Source organism: Mobula birostris, chromosome 1 (genome assembly GCF_030028105.1).
Source record: "Mobula birostris isolate sMobBir1 chromosome 1, sMobBir1.hap1, whole genome shotgun sequence".
Taxonomy (NCBI): domain Eukaryota; kingdom Metazoa; phylum Chordata; class Chondrichthyes; order Myliobatiformes; family Myliobatidae; genus Mobula; species Mobula birostris.
The window spans coordinates 44,574,809-44,598,332 of NC_092370.1; the positions used below are offsets into that span (position 1 = coordinate 44,574,809).

A 23,524-nucleotide genomic window follows, 5' to 3' on the forward strand; every position below is an offset into this window, starting at 1 on the left:
AGTGATTCAATATTTAACTATGTTACAGGAACAATAGCTCTCTCCCTGTTGCTAGTGAGAGAGAGAGAGAGAGAGAGAGAGCCTGTCTGGAATGTCGAAGTGTTGGGATGGGCAGTAGCTTTTGATGACCTCTAGATCATGGTCCCTGGGAGCTTTTCTATTGCTTGCATGGTGGTGGGGGGAGGGTTGATGCTTCTGCTAATGCTTGTGCGTGGTGGGGGGGGCTTTGGGGTTTTAATGTTTTCTGTCATTCATTCTTTGGCGTTTTCCTTCTGCTTCATGGATGCTTGTGACGAGTAAGAATTTCAGTTTGTATACTGTATACATTCTCTGATATTAAATTGAACCATTATAAATATTTTTAAAGATTTGAGTGCATTTTAATCTTTTAACCATTATTGAAGCAGGCATGCTTTCTTATTGGGACACTTATCATACATTTCTAACCAACATAAAAAAAATTGAAAGCCAATCAGTGCATTGACATCAATTTTAGAGGCCCCTTCATTATATTTTTATCCAAACACAAATGCAACTACTGCTTAAATCCATTACTTCAATTATTCTTTCATCATCTCGCAAATCTGTGTTTTCTCGGCTTCAGGATGAAAAGTATACATAAGTTATGAAATCCAGTTATAATGTATTATTGCAATTTATTGACCAAGAAAATAAATGCAGAAAAGATAAAGGATCTGTTTGATGTCTAGATCACGTTTGTCAGAAATACTTTAAATTTTGAAATGATTTTGATAGCTGTCAGTGAAAGATGACCATTATTTATACATATATTGCCCATGCCATTATTGAATGATTTGCTTTCAAACTTGAAAGAATTTACACTTACCATATAAATGATAGTTAATCTTTCTGATGATAATATTAATCATGTTATTGTTTCACTGCATGCTAATGCTAATTTTCATGAGCTACCTATTTTTGGATCCATTTTCTCTGCATTAGCTGCAATGCCATTTTAGCCCCTCCCCCCCACCCCAATGCTTATTAGTGAAATGAGAAAGGAAAGGCAGAAGTTAGATATTCTGGCAGATTTAATTTTCAAGAATGAGACATTTTAAACAAAAAAAAATCGAAAACTAAATGGAAACAAGCCTTATTGCATGAGCTGATCTCCACTGACTAAAGAGAAAATGCAATTTAATTTATTGATGATAAATTATTTACTGAAACTGCCATCGGGCAGAGGAGAAGATAGTGTAATTTTCCAGGAGACAATCATTAATGCCAGAATCATGGTCATAGATAGCTGCTATTTCCGTTGGAAATGGGAGGTAAATTCTGTGGAGCTGGCTAAACAAAAAAAAACATGGAATAGACAAATGAAAAGGTGAAACTTTGCTTTGGGTTACTAACATTTGTTATTAACATTGTTAGCTAAACTGAAATCATAGTTACTTGCAGCCTAAAGTGCAGAAACACATTCATGTTTTATTATTAAAAAGCTAGTAAAAAGAAAGCACCAAGCTTACAATTGTTAGCCATTAATTTGTTTTTCCACAGTTGAGATGTGGTCAGTGGTACCAGTCCCAAATTCTGCAAACTTAATTGTGCTTAGAAAAAGAGATTACAATACAGAGCCAGAAAAAAGAGTGCACAGGTAAATGGTCATTAATTTTTGCTTTACAAGTTTCAAGTGGAAAGATTTGATTATATTTTATGACAAATACAAAAGCCAAAAAGTTACAAGGTTTACGAACGAAAGATAACAAACTGGCAAATCTAACAATACAGACTTATTTGAACAATAGCACAATGAAAATACTACATTAAAAAAAGACAAAAAATGCACACTGGGCATCCAGTCAGCATCTGAAAGTGAAAGTGAGGTTACTGTGTCTGTAGAAACTGTCAAAGGCTCCCAACTGAATAATATCTAAAAATATAAATTGAATGCTTCATGTTGAGATCATTTACCAGTTTTTCCAGAGATGTTCACCGTCTTTCACCATTAAACACTGGCTAAACATCATTTGGATAAGGCCTGCAATTTTGGTTTTAACTTTAGATTTCTAGTATTCACTGTTTGACTTAGACATTATTACAAGACAAATGTTGCTGCCTTCATTCCCATGATGCTTCATTCATAATCATTTCACTGCTCTCTCTGTAAATTACTATAGCTCTAATGAGAAATAGAGTCTTTGTGCAGCATCATCTTTTTTTTGTGAGCTTAGCAACATGCAGGGGAGATAACCCCATGAACAGGATTTGTGAAGGCCTTTAAATTAAAAAAAAATTTAAAGATAGAATTTCCAAAAATATAGCAAATGGGTTAAAGGTTGCTACCCCATGCCTTCAAAGCCTGAACAATGAGAGAACAGCTGCAAATTGGCATCAAGATTTTCTGCTTAATAGGACAATGCTAAAAGATTTAAAAGGTTACAACCTCAGAATAGCCTTTAAAGAGATATTACTATGGTGGCCAGTATCACTACAAAGAGCAGAATATGACTCTAGGGTCATGTGACATTTTGCCAAGTAACAACGGCTGTCATTGCACATTTGCCTGTATATGTTAAATCATTCATTGAGGAAAAGAACAGCAAAAGTCACAACTTGTAAACTTTGTTTTGAAATGATCACATCAAAGCTAAAACAAAGAATGGGGGAAAAAAGCTAAAATCGAGAAAAATGATGAATGAACTGGAAACTATTTATTATTATAGCAGTCTCTTCTTTACAGATCTGATAACAGCTTTGAAGTATATACAAACCTTTACAGCATTTTTAATACAAAAAAAAAATCTGGTTTCCCAACAGTTGAGACACCAGTCTCTTTACGAAATGAAGTGCAGCACTGCAGTATATTGAAAAGCAACAATGAACTAGTTAACGAGGTCACCCGCTGTACTTTTTCACTTCTCAGCACATTACAGCAGACAATGAGAAAGGCAGTTGAAGCAGCTCTGGAAGACATGGATTGTTAGAGCTGTACCATGCCATTGCATTAAACTGGACAGCCTTATAGACTAGTAGCTACCATTGGAGGTTATATGGGCTGTAACATGCATTTCCAGATTTAGGCCAGTTAAATGTGACTGCCATCGTAATGTTTCAGACAGACCGAATGACCTTTACTACCCAGATTACATTTATGAACAGAAAAATCTGCAACAAGGCCATTTGTTCTCATATAATTGTTTGAAATGTACACATAGTACCTCGTGCTGGCTGGCTGACACATATATAGTTACATATCTAATAGAGTTGAAACATCCATCTCCATGTCGTCACATGTTTCGAAATAGAGGCCACTTCTGAGTTTAGATCGATAAGCATGCAATGAGAACATACACAATTAACATCACAGTGGAACTGAAATTTGCAAATGTTCCAGTAGACTTCACAACTAAAAAGATTCACAGACAAAATAAAAATACAAAAAAAAATTGAATCAATCATAACTTGTGTCCTTTCTTTAAACATGAGATATTTTCTGGGATTCCTTAGCTTGTTTGCAACTATATAACCATTTAATTACTCTCGCATTCCTTTCCACTGCCGAAATACCATAAGGGACACGGTCATTTGTTTCTTCGTCATCCGTCAGGTCATCATTGCTTCGTCGCGACTGCTCACAGTCCGAGCTGATCATGCTCGCACTACGAAAGTTCAGAGAGATTATGTCCGAATTTGCCCTTGTGAAATTCTCCATTCCAATGTTTTCAAGTTCTTCAGGATCCAGTCCACAGTAGTTAAAGAATCGCTCCACGTCTGCATTGGCGCGAGCATACCGATCGCTGAGGTCAGACTTGGAGCGGTGGAGTGAAGGCCTTCTGCTGGGGTTGGTTGTCAAGTCCGGGGTGGGCTGTGGCGGCGACTTGGGTGCATTACAGGTTGAAATATTAGGCTTGGGTAGAACAGGAGGGGCAGAACTACTACTGGGTATTGGCTTTAGTGGCCTCCCTTCCACCACTCTTCTCACATCAGCGGAACTGCGAGAAATATGCAGAGCTGAATCACTAACTTGGTCTTCAAACAATCTTTTGGTTACATTCAGATTGCCTCCTTGTGGGCTACCCTGGCTTTGATTACTGTACACGCGAATGGATTCCGTGAACGTGCGCCGGCTAATTTCTGTGGAGGCAGGTCTATGCTGGGGCCAGTTCCGCGTGCTGTGTTTATGTACTGAGCCAGAGGTGGAACTTTCTGAACTATTAATTATGTTTTTCAGGATTTCCAGGTTTATGTTCTCTCTTTTAGCACTGCTGTCCACCTTGTGATTATTAGACAGCTTCTGCAAAGGGGTACCTGCTGCCCGCCTGACTGCTGGGCAGACGGGAGGCTTTGCCAGCACAGCTGGTTTCACAGGCTCCTGTTTGGCATTGATGACTTCTTGACTCTTCACGTATTTCGCTTTGTCAGCTTCGAGCCGCTCAACAGCACTAAGTCTTTTAGGGTTGGGCTCTGCCTGCCTTCGGAAATAGTCAGGCCCTTTGTTCAGTATACGAAGAGGAACAGCTGAAGTGAAGGTGGTTGTCGAACCAACAGGTTTGACCATGCTATCTGCTTGTAGCATTTCCGTAGGCATGTTCGATGGCCTTTCTCCAGCAGCCGTCTTGGAATCCGAGTTCAACAACTCCAACTGCACCGTGTTGAATCGTGTACATCAAGCAGACTGGACAGAGGAAGTCTTTTGCTGTGAGGATCACCAGCGGGGCTTCATCTTATAGCTCATTAAATAACAGTATGTTCTTTTTAAAGCCAGTCTTTGTACAAAGGGCCACTAGACTCAAGTCTGTATTAATCTGCTCTGCTGATTCTATTTTTTAAGCTGACTGAGAGACGTGGGAGACTTGTCTGTTCTTTTATACACAACTCCAGGCAGTGATCTGAAACATAGAATAATGAACCATGTGTTAGTATGACAGCAACTTAATGAAAAAAAAATATAGAAAACCTGAATAGCTGGAATGGAGTCCAGCAAATAAACAGGCATAAATATTAAAAGTGTCCTGATTGATCCCAAATCAGATTTGTGAATGGTGACATTTTAATATTATTGCCTAGACCAGCAATTATTTTAACACTTTATACCAACTCATTAGACACAACATCTCTGAAGGTAACAGTGAACACCATAATGGGCTACAATAACACAGAGAATAAAGGAAACAGGGTGGGTTCCTACTTTTCAAGGTACATTGAAGCACATTTGCTGCATGTGTATACACTGAATTGGGATAAGGAGTGTCAAATTGGTTTGGTTTAAATTTGTAAATCTGAGCTCTGCATGATTGCATTCACGTTCGGTAGTCTTGAATCTGGTCATTTTAAGGTTAAGCAGCTGTTAAGTGCCCGAGGAGCAGGAAAGCAGTATTATTATGTGTCACACTAATGATCACGGAAAATGTTACTCTGTATCTTCAAATCATTTCAAAAGTGACATAATTAACTCATCCTTCTTCAAAAGCACAAAATACATATTTTAAGTTATTTCCATACATGCCTTTACACTAATATCACTTATTTTAATTTTCCAGAAAATGGCACTCCACTTCAGCTTCTTTAGCTCACATATAAAGAGCCCAGCTCGTCTGGGTATTTACAAACAAGAGAAAATCTGCCTATGCTGGAAATCCAAGCAACACACACACAACGCTGGAGGAACTCAGCAGGCCAGGCGGCGTCTATGGAAAAGAGTACAGTCCTCGTTTCGGGCTGAGACCCTTCATCAGGACTGGAGAAAAAATAAGATGAGGAGTCAAGAGTCATCTGTGCATTTGCATGTGAGCTAGGTATAGACAGTAAGAGGTTTTTATTACTGTACAGTAAAAAGCATGTAGTCCTGTATTGTGGCTAATGTGGTCAGCACTTACACTCATCATCTACCCACTCTCACTCGATGTGGGCTCTGCGGTGCTCATTTCCAAAAGGACACCAACTCGAATCTGGTTGCCAAGGTCCTGCACAACACTTTCCAATTAGGCAGAAATACTCTGACAATTTGAACTTTTGTGATGGTTCCTGATATTCACTCAAACATAGACTAATAAAAATTAAACTTCCTTTTAAAAGGATCTCAAAATACCATAATTATCATACAAAAAAATTAAAAGGTATATTAGCTGTTCTAATAAGGTCACGGAAGTGTCTCTGACCTGTTGCAAGCTCAGCAGGCAGATCTGGAAACTGTGAAGTTCACACTGAACCATTAGCTTTGAGTCATTCAGTGTTGGAGCATTGTTGGTTGCAAACAGCTAGAACCCCAAATTCTACAAAGGACCCAAGTGCAAAGGAATAACCATTTTCATCTGTTTCTAACCATCATTTCTAACCATGGAGTACTTCGCCATGTCTTCAACCTAAGCCTGAGGCTCCGGAGGGTTCCTGTGCTGTGGAAGACGTCCTGCCTCATCCCTGTGCCGAAGACGCTGCGCCCCAGGGGTCTCAACGACGACAGACCGGTGGCATTGACCTCCCACATCATGAAGACCCTGGAGAGTTCACAGACTGCACAGAGTCTTGTCACCTTCAGAAGTTTTCTAATTACTCTGCCATAGTTGGATGCATCAGCAAGGGAGATGAGGCTGAGTACAGGGCTACGGTAGGAAACTTTGTCACATGGTGTGAGCAGAATTATCTGCAGCTTAATGTGAAAAAGACTAAGGAGCTGGTGGTAGACCTGAGGAGAACTAAGGTACCGGTGAGCCCTGTTTCCATCCAGGGGGTCAGGGTGGACATGGTGGAGGATTACAGATACCTGGGGATACGAATTGACAATAAACTGGACTGGTCAAAGAACACTGAGGCTGTCTACAAGAAGGGTCAGAGCCGTCTCTATTTCCTGAGGAGACTGAGGTCCTTTAACATCTGCCGGACGATGCGGAGGATGTTCTACGAGTCTGTGGTGGCCAGTGCGATCATGTTTGCTGTTGTGTGCTGGGGCAGCAGGCTGAGGGTAGCAGACACCAACAGAATCAACAAACGTAAGGCCAGTGATGTTGTGGGGATGGAACTGCACTCTCTGACGGTGGTGTCTGAAAAGAGGATGCTGTCCAAGTTGCATGCCATCTTGGACAATGTCTCCCATCTACTACATAATGTACTGGTTGGGCACAGGAGTACATTCAGCCAGAGACTCATTCCACCGAGATGCAACACAGAGCGTCATAGGAAGTCATTCCTGCCTGTGGCCATCAAACTTTACAACTCCTCCCTTGGAGGGTCAGACACCCTGAGCCGATAGGCTGGTCCTGGAATTATTTCCTGGCATAACTTACATATTACTATTTATGGTTTTATTACTATTTAATTATTTATGGTGCAACTGTAACGAAAACCAATTTCCCCCGGGATCAATAAAGTATGACTATGACTATTTCAAATATGAAATTTATACACATCTGTCCATCGCAAGGCCAAGGAACCCCACCATCAGGACCATGCTCTCTCCTTACTGCTGTCATCAGGAAGGAGTTACAAGAACCCAAGTTCCCACATCCCCAGCTTCAGGAACAAGTTGTTATCCTTCAACCACCAGGCTCAAGAACCAGTGTGGATAACTTCACTTCACTCACCCCAACGTTGAACTGATTCCACAAGCTATGGACTCACTTTCAAGGACTCTACAACTCATTCCTTAATATTTATTTATTATTATTTTCTTTTTGTATTTGCACAATTTGTTGTCTTTTGAACATTGGTTGCTTGCTCCTCTTGCCTGTGTGCAGTTTTGCATTGGTTCTATTGTTTCTTTACATTTATTGTGAATGCCCACAAGAAAATGAATCTCAGGGTAGTGCGTACATAGTGACATTTACGGAGTATGATAATAAATTTATGCTTAAATTTGAAGACTGGCACAAAGTTCATGAGTATTTGTCCTTTTCAACGCTGAAAGGTCTGATGTAACTGAACATCTATTTTCACAGGTATGGATAAAAGTCAAAAATGCAATTTGAGTGAGGAAGTGAGATAATTAGCAAACACTGAAATGGCAATTCAAAGTCCACTGACAGGTTTAAGGCCAGCAACAACAAAATATTGCTAACGAAGGCTGTGGTTTTGTTTCACTGCTGCCCAGGGAGTTGTAGGAACATTATTTGTGTATGCATAAGGCCTGCAACATGCACAATAGCCCAGTCAAATTTCTTGATGAAAAAGCATCTAATGGTCTCCAGCTACTTCAAGTCCCTGGGGAAAATTACAGTACAATGAGGAACATATATTTTAAACGAGAGTACGAAACACTGCTTTTCCCTCGTATTTTGCAAGAACCATTGCAATATACAGAGAAAAATGCCAATTGCCAGAGTGACTGTGGTTGTGTGTGGGTTGGGAGCAGATCGAAAATGATCATAAGGGAATATCTTTTGTAGTTACTTGGGAGGTTCAAAAGTGAGCAGAAGTGGACAGACTAGATTTCAGTCTGGCAGTACACTGTGTTTTTCCATTGTTTTCCAAGTCTCATGAAAAAACAATTTTTTACCCAGCTTTCTTTCTTTTTTGCAATCTTCAAAAAAAAGATTGGAATCTATGGGAATAAATAATCAAATCTGATCTGATCTCGATCCAGGCTCTCTTGATCCAAAACAGATTTGTGTTTCTTCCTCATGTGATCTGTTATTTTATGAAGAATGATGTAGATTTCAAGTACAGTTAGTCTGAGGAGCTAAGAATAGAGAATTGAAAGTGAGACTAGTATTAACAACCCTAAAGAAATCAATCAAATATACTACCTTTATGTGCAGCTACTGATATAATGAAGGAATCTGTGCCAGCTAATATGCACCCTCTAAGCTCCCATAAACAGCAATGTGATTGCAGCAAAACGATTTGTTTCAGTAATTTTGGATACAAGATAAATATTGGCCAACGTGCTTGGGATAGTTCCACTAATGTTCTTCAAAACTGAGCCTCAGTTTATTTTACTTCAGAGATTACAGAGTGCCCCAATTGCTAGCCTAATCTATTGAATTGGAAGCTGTGACCTGCCAGCTAACTGCATTGTGCAGGTTCAGATATTCCTGACTTACCATTTGAACACTACAAGGTGGAAGTCAGGATGATGGCAGAACTCAGAGTCTGGTGAAGCAATATCACCATCCAATTTTGGACTTGCCATTGAATCAGAATCAGGTTTATGATCACCGGCATGTGTCCTGAAATTTGTTGACTTAGCAGCAGCAGTTCAATGCAATACATAACATAGAAGAAAAAAATATTAATAATAATAAAGTATGGTAAATCAATTACAGTATATGTGTGTTAAATAGATTAAAAATCATGCAGAAAACAGAAATAGTATACATATTGGAAAAGTGAGGTGTCCAAGCGTTCAATGTCCATTTAGGAATCGCTTGGCAGAGGGGAAGAAGTTGTTCCTGAATCGCTGAGTGTGTGCCTTCAGGCTTCTGTACCTCCTACTTGATGGTAACAGTGAGAAAAGGGCATGCCCTGGGTGCTGGAATCCAGGAATAATGCACAAATGTGTACTGTACATTGCAAATACAGCTTCCAGCTCTATACCAGTATGCAGCCTGAGTCAAAGAGCAAGAGCAGGTGTTTTTCCTTACTTTCACTTAATTATTTAACAACTTACCAGCAATTACGAGTTTTTTTTTGCAAATAATTACTACTACGTTTACCTATTTAATATGACTTGTTCTCAAATGGCTCCAGTTAGCCAACAAAAGGGCATTAAGCAGTCCCAGGCAAGGACTCTCAAGCTCCTCCACCTAAGGACAAACCACTGTTCATAGACAACATGTGCACGTACAGGCAACCATGGCTGGCTGGACTTCAGCATAATTGGCCACATATCACAGTGCCTGGCACAGTGTGAAAATCCTTTGCTCCAGCAGCACAACACTAGCTTAGATAACACACATCAAAGTTGCTGGTGAACGCAGCAGGCCAGGCAGTATCTGTAGGAAGAGGTGCAGTCGACGTTTCAGGCCGAGGCCCTTCGTCAGGACTAACTGAAGGAAGAGTGAGTAAGGGATTTGAAAGTTGGAGGGGGAGGGGGAGATCCAAAATTATAGGAGAAGACAGGAGGGGGCTGTGATAGCGAGTCTGAGTCAAAGTGTGGTCGAAAAGTTGAAGAGCCGAAGAAATTACAGATGGGGAGCAGTGAGAGATGGTTCCACTGAACTCCCGTCGAAGAGAGGATCTAAACTTCTTCGGTGTAGGCATCACCGGAAGAGGCTTCGCAGTAGTGAATTTAAACGCAAACAACAGGAATTCTGCAGCTTAGATTACTTGTGCATTCAAATCTTTAAGAGTGGGACTTGGACCAACAATTTTCTGATGCCTAGCTATGCCCCTGCTGAATTGATGGCAAGAATGACACAAGCATGACGGGCCAAAACATTTCTGTAGTTTACTTTTCAAAGAAGAGAACTGCAATTCCTTGGTTTCGATTGATTCTATTTCAAGGACTGAGCTTTGACATGGTATCAGAATGGATCTGTCAAATGTGCATTGGGACACATTACTTCCTGGCAAAGATGGGTGGGAGCCTTCAAAAGTGAAATTTTGAGAAAACATAGTTTGTATGGTCCTGTCAGAACAACAGGCAAGGATAACAGGTTTAGGAAAACCTTAGCATTGGAAGGTACATGGTAGGTATGGTCCCAAGGACTTCTGCAGATAAATTAAGAACAAAAGAATAGCAAGGGACAAAATTGGTCCTATGAAAGGTCAGAGTGGTCATCTATGCATGAAGCCGAAAGAGATGGGGAAGATTTTAAATGGATTTTTTTGCATCTGTATTTATTTGGCAGACAGACACAGAGTCTACAGAAGTGAGACAAAGCAGCAGAGTTAATTTGCTGAAAAGTTTGAACAGTTTAGGACTTTATTCCCTAGAACTGAGAGGAGATTTGATAGAGCGACACTAAATTATGAGGGGTATAAATACGGTAAAATCAAGCAGGCTTTTTCTGCTGAGGTTAGGTGGGACTAGAACTAGAGGCCTTTGGTTAAGGGTGAAAGGTGAAATATTTAAGGGGAACAAGAGGGGGAACCTGCCAATCAGAGGATGGTGTGAGCATGGAACAAGCTGACAGCAAACAAGTGGTGGATGTGGCTTTGATTACACCATTTAAGAGAAATTTGGATAGGTACAAGAACGGGAGGGAGTGGAAAGCGATGGTCTAGATGCAGGTCCAATGGGACTAAGCAGATAAATAGTTCTGCACTGACTAGATGGGCCAAAGGGTCTCTTTCTGAGCTGTAGTGTTCTATGGCTCTAAATTAAAACCCACATTTTAATTACTAGTTGGCCTGCCCAAGCCCTTCTATAGTTTAACACAAAGATCCTTGTCCGAGACAGCGTGAGGAACAGGATCACCTCAGTCAAACAAATGATATATAAAGCTAACGCAGATTGCTAATGCAATGACGTTGTTCCCATAGAAAGATAATGATTTGCTGAATGTTGTATTTCTATTTCAGTAGCTACAATTGCAGTAGAATCAGACAAAATTTAATATTAAAAGCAAACTACACTGCAAACATTATATGCTTATGTTAGACAGCATAAAACCCCTGCTGCTATTATGAGAAAACATCAGAAGTATTATGAGAGTATCACATGAAGAATATGAGAGGACAGGATGGGGATGGGTATATGCCTCAGCTGACCTCTATATGATGCTCACATGATAGACATAAGCACTTTATGGGACGGGTCACCGTTCTTTCAGCTTGGATCAAAGATAAAAAGCAAATTTTGCAATCGATGCCATTATCATGTGTTATCTGTTACTGTACACATGAACCCACCACATAGTACGCACTGACAGAAACTGCCAATATGCTGACACATGTAGTATTCCGTGATCTTACACTTAGTATGCCAGATAGAACAGTAACACTAGGATACCATTTGGTGCTGCCAAACTAGCAGATTTTCCACACTACTAGATGTTATCAAAAGTAAACTTTCCAGGGAGCCTGTAAGGAGGTGAACCTCCAAAAGGAGTCTGAAAGGAGCATCAGGAGTTCCAAATTGTTGGATAGCAGGTTACTGGAGTGGCTCTGATTGAATGAGGTAACACACGGGTCCTTCCATGTCTGAACTCCACCAGACAGGAAATTTGAGATTTGGAGCATAGTTTATGAAATGGGCTGAAAATTTTAAATTTGTGGTTATTGAGGACTATTTCACAACAATTGAAATTGAGGCATTTAAAAGATGAAATGTGGTCAGTGGAGGGGAACTAAAATTGCTTGTGATCTATCCCCGCCCCCCCCCGACAGGTTCTCCTCCGTCTCCCAAAACAAGAGGCTGTTTCTTTTTCATCTTTCTACAGCAACAAAGGAATTATGCTGGTGCCTCGATTCCCACCATACCTGGAGCCCTCTGTTTAATCTTCAATGTAAACACCTTAAATTTTGTCAGAAAATGTGAAGCATCATATCCTCTCAATATGTATAATTGCTGGACTTATTCCAGACATTCCGATTTGAGGATTTTCCTCCAAATGTGTGCAATATCTGGATATTTAGTTTTATGACTGAGGGAACTGTCAATAACTGTGCAAATGCATAATGTTTAGGACAATGCACCAGCTATGTTGTACCCAAAACCTTATTCAATGTTCAAAGTTCAAAGTAAATTTATTTATCAAAGTGCGTATATGTCACCATATACCACCATGAGATTGATTTTCTTGCAGATTTTCACAGCAGAACAAAGAAATATAGTAGAATCAATGGAAAACTACAAAGACAGACATGTAACCAATGTGCAAGTTACAAAAAAGCAAATAATAATAATAAAAAGTAAATAAATAATACTAAGAACATGAGTTATTTTCAGCAAATCTAAAATTCCTGAAGGAGGGGCTTAGTTTACTAGACAGTAAGAGCCATTTTGCATCAATTGTGGACCAGCAAAATTGCTAATAGGGAAAACTCTATGCCCACCAGCTTTCTGACGTGTTCTCCTCTAGCCTCCAGCACTGCTAGCAAGGCAGTAAAATTTTGGAAATTACTTTTCCCCACTGATACTGACATTGGAGTTGAATTAAAGTTTGAAAGTGTGATCTATTGGGAGATGACAACACACTGAATTTTAAAGCAAAAATATTGGTCCAGGAATGTGAATCCAATGCAATAATAAGGAACAACCCATCAGCAGCACCATAAGACCAGAAGACAAAGGAGCAGAAGTCAGCCATTCGGCCCATCGAGTCTGCTCCGCCATTTTATCATGAGCTGATCCATTCTCCCATTTAGTCCCACTCCCCTGCCTTCTCACCATAACCTTTGATGCCCTGGCTACTCAGATACCTATCAATCTCTGCCTTAAATACACCCAATGACTTGGCCTCAACTGCCGCCCGTGGCAACAAACTCCATAGATTCACCACCTCCTGGCTAAAAAAATTTCTTCGCATCTCTGTTCTGAATGGGTGCCCTGCAATCCTTGAGTCATGCCCTCTTGTACTAGACTCCCCCATCATGGGAAATAACTTTGCCACATCCACCCTGTCCATGACTTTCAACATTCGAAATGTTTCTATGAGGTCTCCTCTCATTCTTCTAAACTCCAAGGAATACAGTCCAAGAGCAGACAAACGTTCCTCATATGTTAACCCTCTCATTCCCGGAATCATTCTAGTGAATCTTCTCTGTACCCTCTCCAATGTCAGCACATCCTTTCTTAAATAAGGAGCCCAAAACTGCCAACAGTGCTCCAAGTGAGGTCTCACCACCGCCTTATAGAGCCTCAACATCACATCCCTGCTCCTATACTCTATTCCTCTAGAAATGAATGCCAACATTGCAATTGCCTTCTTCACTACCGACTCAACCTGGAGGTTAACTTTAAGGGTATCCTGTACGAGGACTCCCAAGTCCTGTTGCATCTCAGAACTTTGAATTTCCCCATTTAAATAATAGTCTGCCTGTTTATTTCTTCTGCCAAAGTACATAACCATACACTTTCCAACATTGTATTTCATTTGCCACTTCTTTGCCCATTCTTCCAATCTATCCAAGTCTCTCTGCAGACTCTCTGTTTCCTCAGCAATACCGGCCCCTCCACCTACCTTTGTATCATCAGCAAACTTGGCCACAAAGCCATCTATTCCATAATCCAAATCGTTGATGTACAACATAAAAAGAAGCGGCCCCAACACGGACCCCTGTGGAACACCACTGGTAACCAGCAGCCAACCAGAATAGGATCCCTTTATTCCCACTCTCTGTTTCCTGCCAATCAACCAACACTCTATCCACGTATGTAACTTTCCCGTAATTCCATGGGCTCTTATCTTGTTAAGCAGCCTCACGTGTGGCACCTTGTCAAAGGCCTTCTGAAAATCCAAATATACAACATCCACTGCATCTCCCTTGTCTAGCCTACTGGTAATTTCCTCAAAAAATTGTAATAGGTTTGTCAGGCAGGATTTTCCTTTAAGGAAACCATGCTGAGTTCTGCCTATCTTGCAATATGCCTCCAGGTACTCCGTAACCTCATCCTTGACAATCGACTCCAATGACTTCCCAACCACCGATGTCAAGCTAACAGGTCTATAACTTCCTTTTTGCTTCTTTGCCCCTTTCTTAAATAGCGGAGTGACATTTGCAATCTTCCAGTCCTCTGGAACCATGCCAGAATCTATCAACTTTTGAAAGATCATTGCTAATGCCTCCTCAATCTCCACAGCTACTTCCTTCAGAACACGAGGGTGCATTCCATCTGGTCCAGGAGATTTATCTACCTTTAGACTATTCAGCTTCCTGAGCACTTTCTCTGTCATAATTGTGATTGCGCACACTTCTCTTCCCTGCCACCCTTGAGTGTCCGGTATACTGCTGATGTCTTCCTCAGTGAAGACTGATGCAAAATACTCATTCAGTTCCTCTGCCATCTCCTTATCTCCCATTACAATTTCTCTAGCATCATTTTGTATCGGTCCTATATCTACTCTCACCTGTCTTTTACTCTTTTTATACTTGAAAAAGCTTTTAGTATCCTCTTTGATATTATTTGCTAGCTTCCTTTCATAATTAATCTTTTCCCTCTTAATGACCTTCTTAGTTTCCTTTTGTAAGCTTTTAAAAACTTCCCAATCCTCTATCTTCCCACTAAGTTTTGCTTCCTTGTATGCCCTCTCTTTTGCTTTAACTTTGGCTTTGACTTTTCTTGTCAGCCACGGTTGCATCCTTTTTCCATTTGAAAATTTCCTTTTTTTTTGGAATATACCTGTCTTGCACCTTCCTCACTTCCGCATAAACTCCAGCCACTGCTGCTCTGCCGTCCTTCCCGCTAGTGTCCCTTTCCAGTCAACTTTGGCCAGTTCCTCTCTCATGCCCCTATAATTTCCTTTACTCCACACCGGATTTCGGCTTTTCTTTCTCAAATTTCACAGTGAACTCAATCATGTTATGATCACTGCCTCCTAAGGGTTCCTTCACCTCAATCTCTCTAATCACCTCCGGTTCATTACACAATACCCAATTCAGTACAGCCGATCCCCTAGTGGGCTCAACAACAAGCTGTTCTAAAAAGCCATCTCGCAGACATTCTACAAATTCTCTCTCTTGAGATCCAGTGCCGACCTGATTTTCCCAATCGACTCGCATGTTAAAATCCCCCACAATCATCATAACACCACCCTTCTGACAAGCCTTTTCTGCTTCCTGTTGTAATTTGTAGTCCACATCACTGCAGCTCTTAAGAGGCCTGTATATAACTGCCATCAGGGTCCTTTTACTGCTGCGATTTCTTAGCACAACCCATAAAGATTCTGTACCTTCCGATCCTATGTCACCCCTTTCTAAAGATTTAATATCATTTCTTACCAATAAAGCCATGCCTCCCCCTCTGCCTACCTGCCTATCCTTCCGATACACCGTGTATCCTTGGACGTTCAGCTCCCAGAGACATGCATCCTTTAGCCACGTCTTAATGATGGCCACAATATCATACCTGCCAATCTGTAGCTGTACGACAAGATCATTCACCTTATTCCTTATGCTGTGTGCATTTAAGTATAACACCTTAAGATCAGTATTTGGTACTTTTTGCTTTGATTGCACTGCAACTTTATTGCACTGCAACTCATCCCAATGGGTGCAAATTTGTTCCATCACCTGCCTGTCTTTCCTGACAACTTTACTGCTCACTACCTTAGATTTATTTCTGTTTTCCCCTTCCTCTGCTCTATCATTCCTATTCCCATCCCCCTGCCAAATTAGTTTAAACCCTCCCTAACAGCTCTATTAAACCTTCCTACCAGGATACTGGTCCCCTTCGGGTTCAGGTGTAACCTGTCCTTTTTGAACATGTCATACTTCCCCCAGAAGAGATCCCAATGATCCAAGAATCTGAAGCCCTGCCCCCTGCACCAGTCTCTCAGCTACGCATTCATCTGCCTGATCCTACTATTCTTGCCCTCGCTAGCACGTGGCACAGGTAGCAATCCCGAGATTACTACCCTGGAGGTCCTGCTTCTCAGCTTCCTTCCTAACTCCCGGAAATCTCTCTTCAGGACCTCCTCCCTTCTCCTATCTATGTCATTGGTACCAACATGTACCAAGACAACTGGCTGCTCACCCTCCCCCTTTAGAATATTCAGGACTCGATCTGAGACATCCCGTGCCCTGGCACCTGGGAGGCAACACACCATGCGGGTATCTCTATATCTCTATCACAGAATCTCCTGTCCGTTCCCCTGACTATGGAATCCCTTGTGACTACCGCATTCCTCTTCTCCCTCCTTCCCTCCTGCGTAACAGCGCCAGGCTCAGTGCCAGAGACCCGGTCACCGTGGGCGTCCCAGCTGTGGAGGAGGATTCACTTCGCTGGCTGAGGATTCACTTTCAAATGACCTCCCGACAACTTCTGGATTATTCTTTTCCCGTACCTTGAATTTACAAAGCTTAGCTAAATTAAAAATTCAGGGGCTGCCAACTTGGTATGGTTATCAGTTTTGATAGTTTTCTAGACAGTATAAATAGAAAGAGCTACATGAAGAGCAGAGTTCCTGCTGAATCACTGATTAACTTCTGCATGTGCAAGCTGAATGCTAACAAATATGAAGGTATATTACTTACACAGTATGTTATATTCATTTTATTATCAAAGATGCAGGCGTGTGTCCCATCCTATTCCTTTTTAAAAGGAATAGAATGGGAGGTAGAGAAGGCGGGGGAGGAGTAGCATTACTGGTCAGGGATAGTATCACAGCTATAGAAAGGGAGGAAGCTGCAGAGGGAGTGTCCACTGAGTCGGTGTGGGTGCAAGTCAGAAACAGGAAGGGATCAATCACTGTGCTGGGAGTAGTCTATAGGCCCCCAAATAGCCCTCGGGACACCAAGGAGCAGATAAGCAGGCAGATTTTAGAATGGTGCAGGAAATACAGGGTTGTAGTTATGGGTGATTTCAACTTCCCTCATATTGACTGGCACCTCCTGACTGCAAGGGGGATAGATGGGGCTGAATATGTCAGGTGTGTTCAAGAAGGATTCCTGACACAGTATGTGGACCGGCCGACGAGAGGAGAGGCCATACTGGATCTAGTTCTGGGTAATGAACCTGGTCAGGTGGCAGACCTCTTGGTGGGGGAGCATTTTGGTGAGAGTGACCACAACTCCCTTAGCTTCAGAATAGCTATGGAAAAGGATAAAAACAAACAAAATGGGGAAGTGCTTAACTGGGGAAGGGCTAACTATGAAGGGATGAGGCAGAAACTAGCGAGAGTAAATTGGAAACAGATGTTCAAGGGTGAAAGCGCAGAAGTAATGTGGAGGAAGTTTAGGGATCACTTGTATTGGGTTCAGGATAGGTTTGTCCCACTGAGACAAGGAAAAAATGGTAGGAAAAGGGAACTGTGGCTGACAAGACATCTGAGGCAACTCGTCAAGAGGAAGAAGGAAGTATATGTTAGATATAAGAAGCAGGAAGCAGGAGGGGCTCATGAGAAATATAGGGTAGCCAGGAAGGAGCTTAAGAAAGGACTTAGGAGAGCTCGAAGAGGGCATGAGAAGGCCTTGCCATGTAGGATTAAGGAGAACCCTAAGGCGTTCTAAGTGTATGTGAAGAACAGAAGGATGACAAGAATGAACGTGGGGCTGCTAAAGGATAAAGAAGGCAACATGTGCCTGGAGGCGGAGGAGATTGGGGAGGTCCTAAATGAATACTTTGCTTCAGTATTCACAAGTGAAAAGGACCTTGATCAGGGTGAGGTTGAAATAGAACAGGCCTGTGCACTGGACAATGTGGAGATTAAGGAAGAAGTAGTGTTGGATCTTCTTCAAAACATCAAGATTGACAAGTCCCCAGGGCCTGACGTGATATACCCCAGGCTGCTGTGGGAAGTGAGAGAAGAGATCGCTGGAGCAGGATCGCTGGATCCCGGTGTGGCCTCCTCTACATCGGTGAAACCCGACGCAGATTGGGGGACCGCTTCGTTGAGCACCTCCACTCTGTCCGCCAAAACAGACAAACAGACAGGATCTCCCAGTAGCCACCCACTTCAACTCTGCTTCCCACTCCCATTCAGATATGTCCATACATGGCCTCCTCTACTGCCATGATGAGGCTAAACTCAGGTTGGAGGAGCAACACCTCATATACCATCTAGGTAGCCTCCAGCCCCTTGCTATGAACATAGAATTCTCCAACTTCCGGTAATTCCCTCCCCCTCCCCTATCTCTATGTCACTCTGCCCCTCCCCCAGCTGCCCATCACCTCCCTCATGGTTCCGCCTCCTTCTACTACCCATTGTGTTTTCTCCTATTCTTTCTTCACCTTTCCTGCCTATCAGCTCCCTGCCTCCCCTCCCCCACCCCCTTATCTTTCCCCTTACTGGTTTTTCACCTGGAACCTACCAACCTTCTCCTTCCCACCCTCCCCCTACCTTCTTTATAGGGCCTCTGCCCCTTCCCTCTACAGTCCTGATGAAAGGCTCCGGCCCGAAATGTCGACAGATCTTTTTTCACGGATGCTGCCTGACCTGCTGAGTTCCTTCAGCGTGTTGTGAGTGAAGGGAAGGTCGTGCCTCACGAGCCTAATTGAGTTTTTTGAAGAGGTAACAAAAGAAATTGATGAGGGTAGGGTAGTAGATGTGGTCTACATGGATTTTAGCAAGGCATTTGACAAGGCCCCCCAGGAGAGACTCATCCAGAAAGTCATGAGGTATGGGATCAGTGGACCCTTGGCAGTTTGGATAAAAAATTGGCTTAAAGGAAGAAAGCAGAGGGTAGTAGTGGAAGGAAAATATTCTGCCTGGAGGTTGGTGACTACCTCCAGGCAGGGATCTGTCCTGGGACCCCTGCTCTTTGTGATTTTTATAAATGACCTGGATGAAGAGGCAGAAGGATGGGTGAGTAAGTTTGCGGACACAAAGATTGGAGGAGTTGTGGATGGAGCTGTACGTTGTCGAAGGTTACAAGAAGATATAAACAGGATGCAGAGTTGGGCAGAAAAGTGGCAGATGGAGTTCAATCCGGATAAGTGTGAGGTGATGCGATTTGGAAGGACAAACCAGAAGACTGAGTACAAGGTTAATGGTCGGTTACTTAAGAGTGTGGATGAACAGAGGGACCTTGGAGTTCAAATCCATATATCCCTCAAGGTCACTGCACAGGTTGATAGGATAGTTAAGAAGGCTTATGGGATGCTAGGCTTCATTAATAGGGGGATTGAGTTCAAGAGTAGAGAGGTCATGTTGCAACTCTACAAATCTCTGGTGAGACCACACTTAGAGTATTGTGTTCAGTTCTGGTCACCTCATTATAGGAAGGATGTGGAAGCTATGGAGAGGGTGCAGAGGAGATTTACCAGGATGTTGCCTGGATTGGAAAACAAGTCTGATGAGGCAAGGTTAGCAGAGCTGGGACTTTTCTCTTTGGAGTGTAGAAGGATGAGAGGGGACTTGATAGAGGTCTACAGGATTATGAGAGGCATAGATAGGGTGGATAACCAGTACCTGCTTCCCAGGGCACGAATAGCAAACTCCAGAGGGCATATGTACAAAGTTAAGGGAGGGAAGTTTAGGGGAGACATCAGAGGTAAGTTTTTTTACACAGAGGGTTGTGGGTGCCTGGAATGACTTGCCAGGGATGGTGGTAGAGTCTAAAACATTAGGGGGTATTTAAGAGCCTCTTGGACAGGCAGATGGTTGGAAGAAAAATAGCAGGTTACGGGGTAGTGTGGGTTAAGTACGTTTTTTTAAGGAATATATGGGTTGGCACAACATCAAGGGCCGAAGGGCCTGCACTGTGCTGTAGTATTCTAGTGTCTAGTGTCACAAATACTAAATAAATAAAACTGCTTTAAATGAGAGTGGCTGATTGATGACTGAATAAACTTTTGGTCAGTAACTAAAACTAATACTAACAGAACAACAGGGCTATGCACTAGTTGTGCTCCAAGTGGAACAGACAAGAACTTTGAAAATTTATATAAAGCTCATTTTAAATGAGGAATGATCTTTCATCATCTATAAAATCCCTGTGCCAATGTTCCTACCTTACATTTGCTGTACGTATAATAATGTAGTTCACCACTTTAACAAACCAAGTTGGTGTTAAACTGAATACAAATTTATACTATATCCAAGAAGAGTATCACTCAATGCTCCCTCATGAATTTCCTGAGCAGCTTCCCAGAAACTAAATCTCAGATTTACTGCCAGTGTACAGAATTAGAATGTGTGATTCTCTGCAAGAGCCACCTAATCCCGAAAATTTTGCTGCATTTGCACTCCACATGACTTCTCCCACTTGATCGCTGTAACTTCAATGTCAAAAGCTGCCGAAAAGGCACACAAGTAGCAATTTGTGGAGCTTTTCTACAGAAGATTCAAAATTGTTTAATGTTATTTCCTGAACACAAGTGTAAGGAGAACCAAATAACTGTTACTCTGGACCCAATGAGCACAAAAAGAAAACACGAAAGATAAATAACACAATAATGATAAAAACAAGCTAGCTTAGATACACAGATTGGTTGCATGTCCATAAAGTGACACTAGGCTGTTCATAAGGTGACTGATGGGAAATAATAAAGTAATGGTGGAGTTATGAGCGGAGGTATTGATCAGCCTTACTGCTTGGGGAAAATAGCTGTTTTTGAGACTAGTGGTCCTGGCATGGATACTACGTAGCCTCCTCCCTGATGGGAGTGGGACAAACAGTCCAGGAGCAGGGTGTGTGGGATTCTTCATGATGTTACTGGCCCTTTTCTGGCACCTTTCTGTATCTATTTCCTTGACAGTGGGTAGGCTAGTGTCAGTGATGCGTTGGCAAGTTTTGACTAACCGCTGTAGAGCTTTCCTGTCTGCCACAGTGCAGTTTCCGTACCAAGCAACGATGCAGTTTGTTAGGATGTTCTCTACTGCGCATCCGAAGAAAAATATGAGCGTGGATGTGCAAAACCCAGCTCTTTGCAGCCTCTTCAGAAAGTAGAGGGGTTGGTGAGCTTTCTTGACTGTATAGGATGTGTTCTGGGACCATGAGAGGTGTTGTGTGATGTGCACTCCTGGACTGATATCCAGAAACAGCATTCTGACATAAAAGTCTTTGTTTTCCAGCTGATCGTTAATACATCTGAACTCCACCATGGTTGGTCCCAAGCCCAACTGTGAAAGGAAGAGCACTGAGCATGGGGCTAGCAACCCCCTAATGTGAAAAAAACAGTGCCACAGAAATGCCAACAGAAGCTCCAGAGACCTCATCTCTGGAAGATGAAGGGACTTCAGTGAGAAGACGCAAGATGAGATACTCCTGGGACCAACTTGAGAGACTGGCCCAGGACAGAGGACTCTGGTGAACTGCTTTTAGCGACCTATACCCTAGTGAGGATGGTGGGCTTAGGAAGATTCAAAGTGCATTTTTTAAGCAAAGAATGTATAAATTATACAAACTTGTGATTTGATTGCTTTCAGGCAGTTCAAAGCAGGGAACCTGAAAGTTACCCAATTAAAAATAGTAAGACCAACCCCCAGAGAAGGAGGAAAAAAAACACAAAACAAATGTCTAAGTATTTTTTGCACAATAAATTACTTTGAAGTGCAATAATTGCTCTGTAGAAAACCATATTACTTTCCCAGCAGCAATAAACAAATACAATTCCAAATAAGTAGAAATTACAATATAGCTGCTTGCTTCAACCAGCCTTTTAATATAGATTTCAACAGCCAGAATCACACTTCAGACTGTTATGTATTTTTTTAAACACAACCTACATCTGTAATTACATATTTAATAATCAAAGTGTAATCTTTTCTTGCTATGCCAATCCTTTAGCAGTTTTGGGATGCTGAGTAAGTTTTCCTCCAAATGGAAACAGTAATTGCTACAAGCCTAAAAAGAATTCTCTACTGAATGACGTAAATAGGAACTTTTCTTCAGATTAAGAGGTTTTTAAACTTACTTCTTCAAAACATATCAAATTTTGTGGCTTTAAATAAAGCTTTCATTTAAGCTTTCAACCTTTTTGTTGAAATACATACTTATTTTTCCAAAATTGAAATATATTGTAACCCAAAGTTTGAGAGTGAGTGGGAAGAAAAACTTACTAGATTACAATCCTATTTACTAGTCTTAAACTATATTATACATTTATAAAGATATCCTAAGTCCAATTTTATTAAAGTCACAACATTTAAACTGAGCAATTTCAAAAAGTTAACTTTTAACTTGTTAAAATGAAGAGCAATCTCAATCTATGTCATTCTGCATTTTACAAGACCACCCTAATAAAGGCACTGATTTTGCATTGGGATTACTCTGTAACCACTTTATCAGCACTAATATATTATCGAAATTTATACTGTTCAGCCCTGACATAAACATGTTAAAAGGTAGGTCTGAAGAAATGCCTTGAAGAAAACAGGTGTGGTCTCTCACGGAACTGTATCAGTGGAACATCACTCAGGAATTCATTCACTCTACCATGACAGTGTTGACTGAAAGAACCACCCCAGGTTATGCTTCTTCACATACATATCAGTCATTGCTGAACTATGGTAAGCATTTCTGCCTCTTACCACCCTTTCAAGTACAGCCTGGCAGTGAACAAGTGCCTCATTTCCTCTATAACCCTTCTACCATTCCCCCTCCCCCTGCCCCCAATGTTTCTGACCTCTCAAGCTAATGAGATTGGTTCCTCCTTTTCACTTTTGAACCTCTCAATTTTACACTACTTCACAATCAGGCTTATTATCTCTGAAGTACATCATGAAATCTTCGCATCTGTACGCGCAAAGAAAACAACTCGATCATTCCTCACAACTACAATTCCCGGCAAGTTCCCTGAGAATTTCATCTGCAGCCTTTCCAGTGCCTGCAAAGGTAACAGTTTTATTTGTAACTGAGACTGAGTTATGAAATCTCTGAGTTGGCACCTCATTTGCATCATGAATGCAGCAAATGATGCAGAAACATACGTAAACTAATGAGAAATTTAAAAGACCACTGGGAGAGACACAAGTAAATGTGCTGAGCAGTTGTGTGGAGTTCTCCAGCACGTTTTCAATCGGGTCTCAGCTTGGAAAGGGTCTTGACTGTGTGGTCCCAGTACCCAAGAAGGGCCAAC

At 41.7% G+C, this 23,524-nt stretch overlaps 1 protein-coding gene across 1 annotated transcript in view; it reads right to left on the reverse strand.

Moving 5' to 3' along the window:
- Positions 1-1,032: 1,032 nt before the first annotated feature.
- The window catches only part of fam110b (family with sequence similarity 110 member B), a 179,863-nt gene continuing 157,371 nt past the window's right edge, over positions 1,033-23,524 (reverse strand). The window contains exon 3 of the mRNA XM_072256951.1: positions 1,033-4,853. Coding sequence (XP_072113052.1) covers positions 3,440-4,552 — 1,113 coding nt within the window. The 5' untranslated portion in view covers positions 4,553-4,853 and the 3' untranslated portion in view covers positions 1,033-3,439. The remainder of the gene's footprint in view (positions 4,854-23,524) is intronic.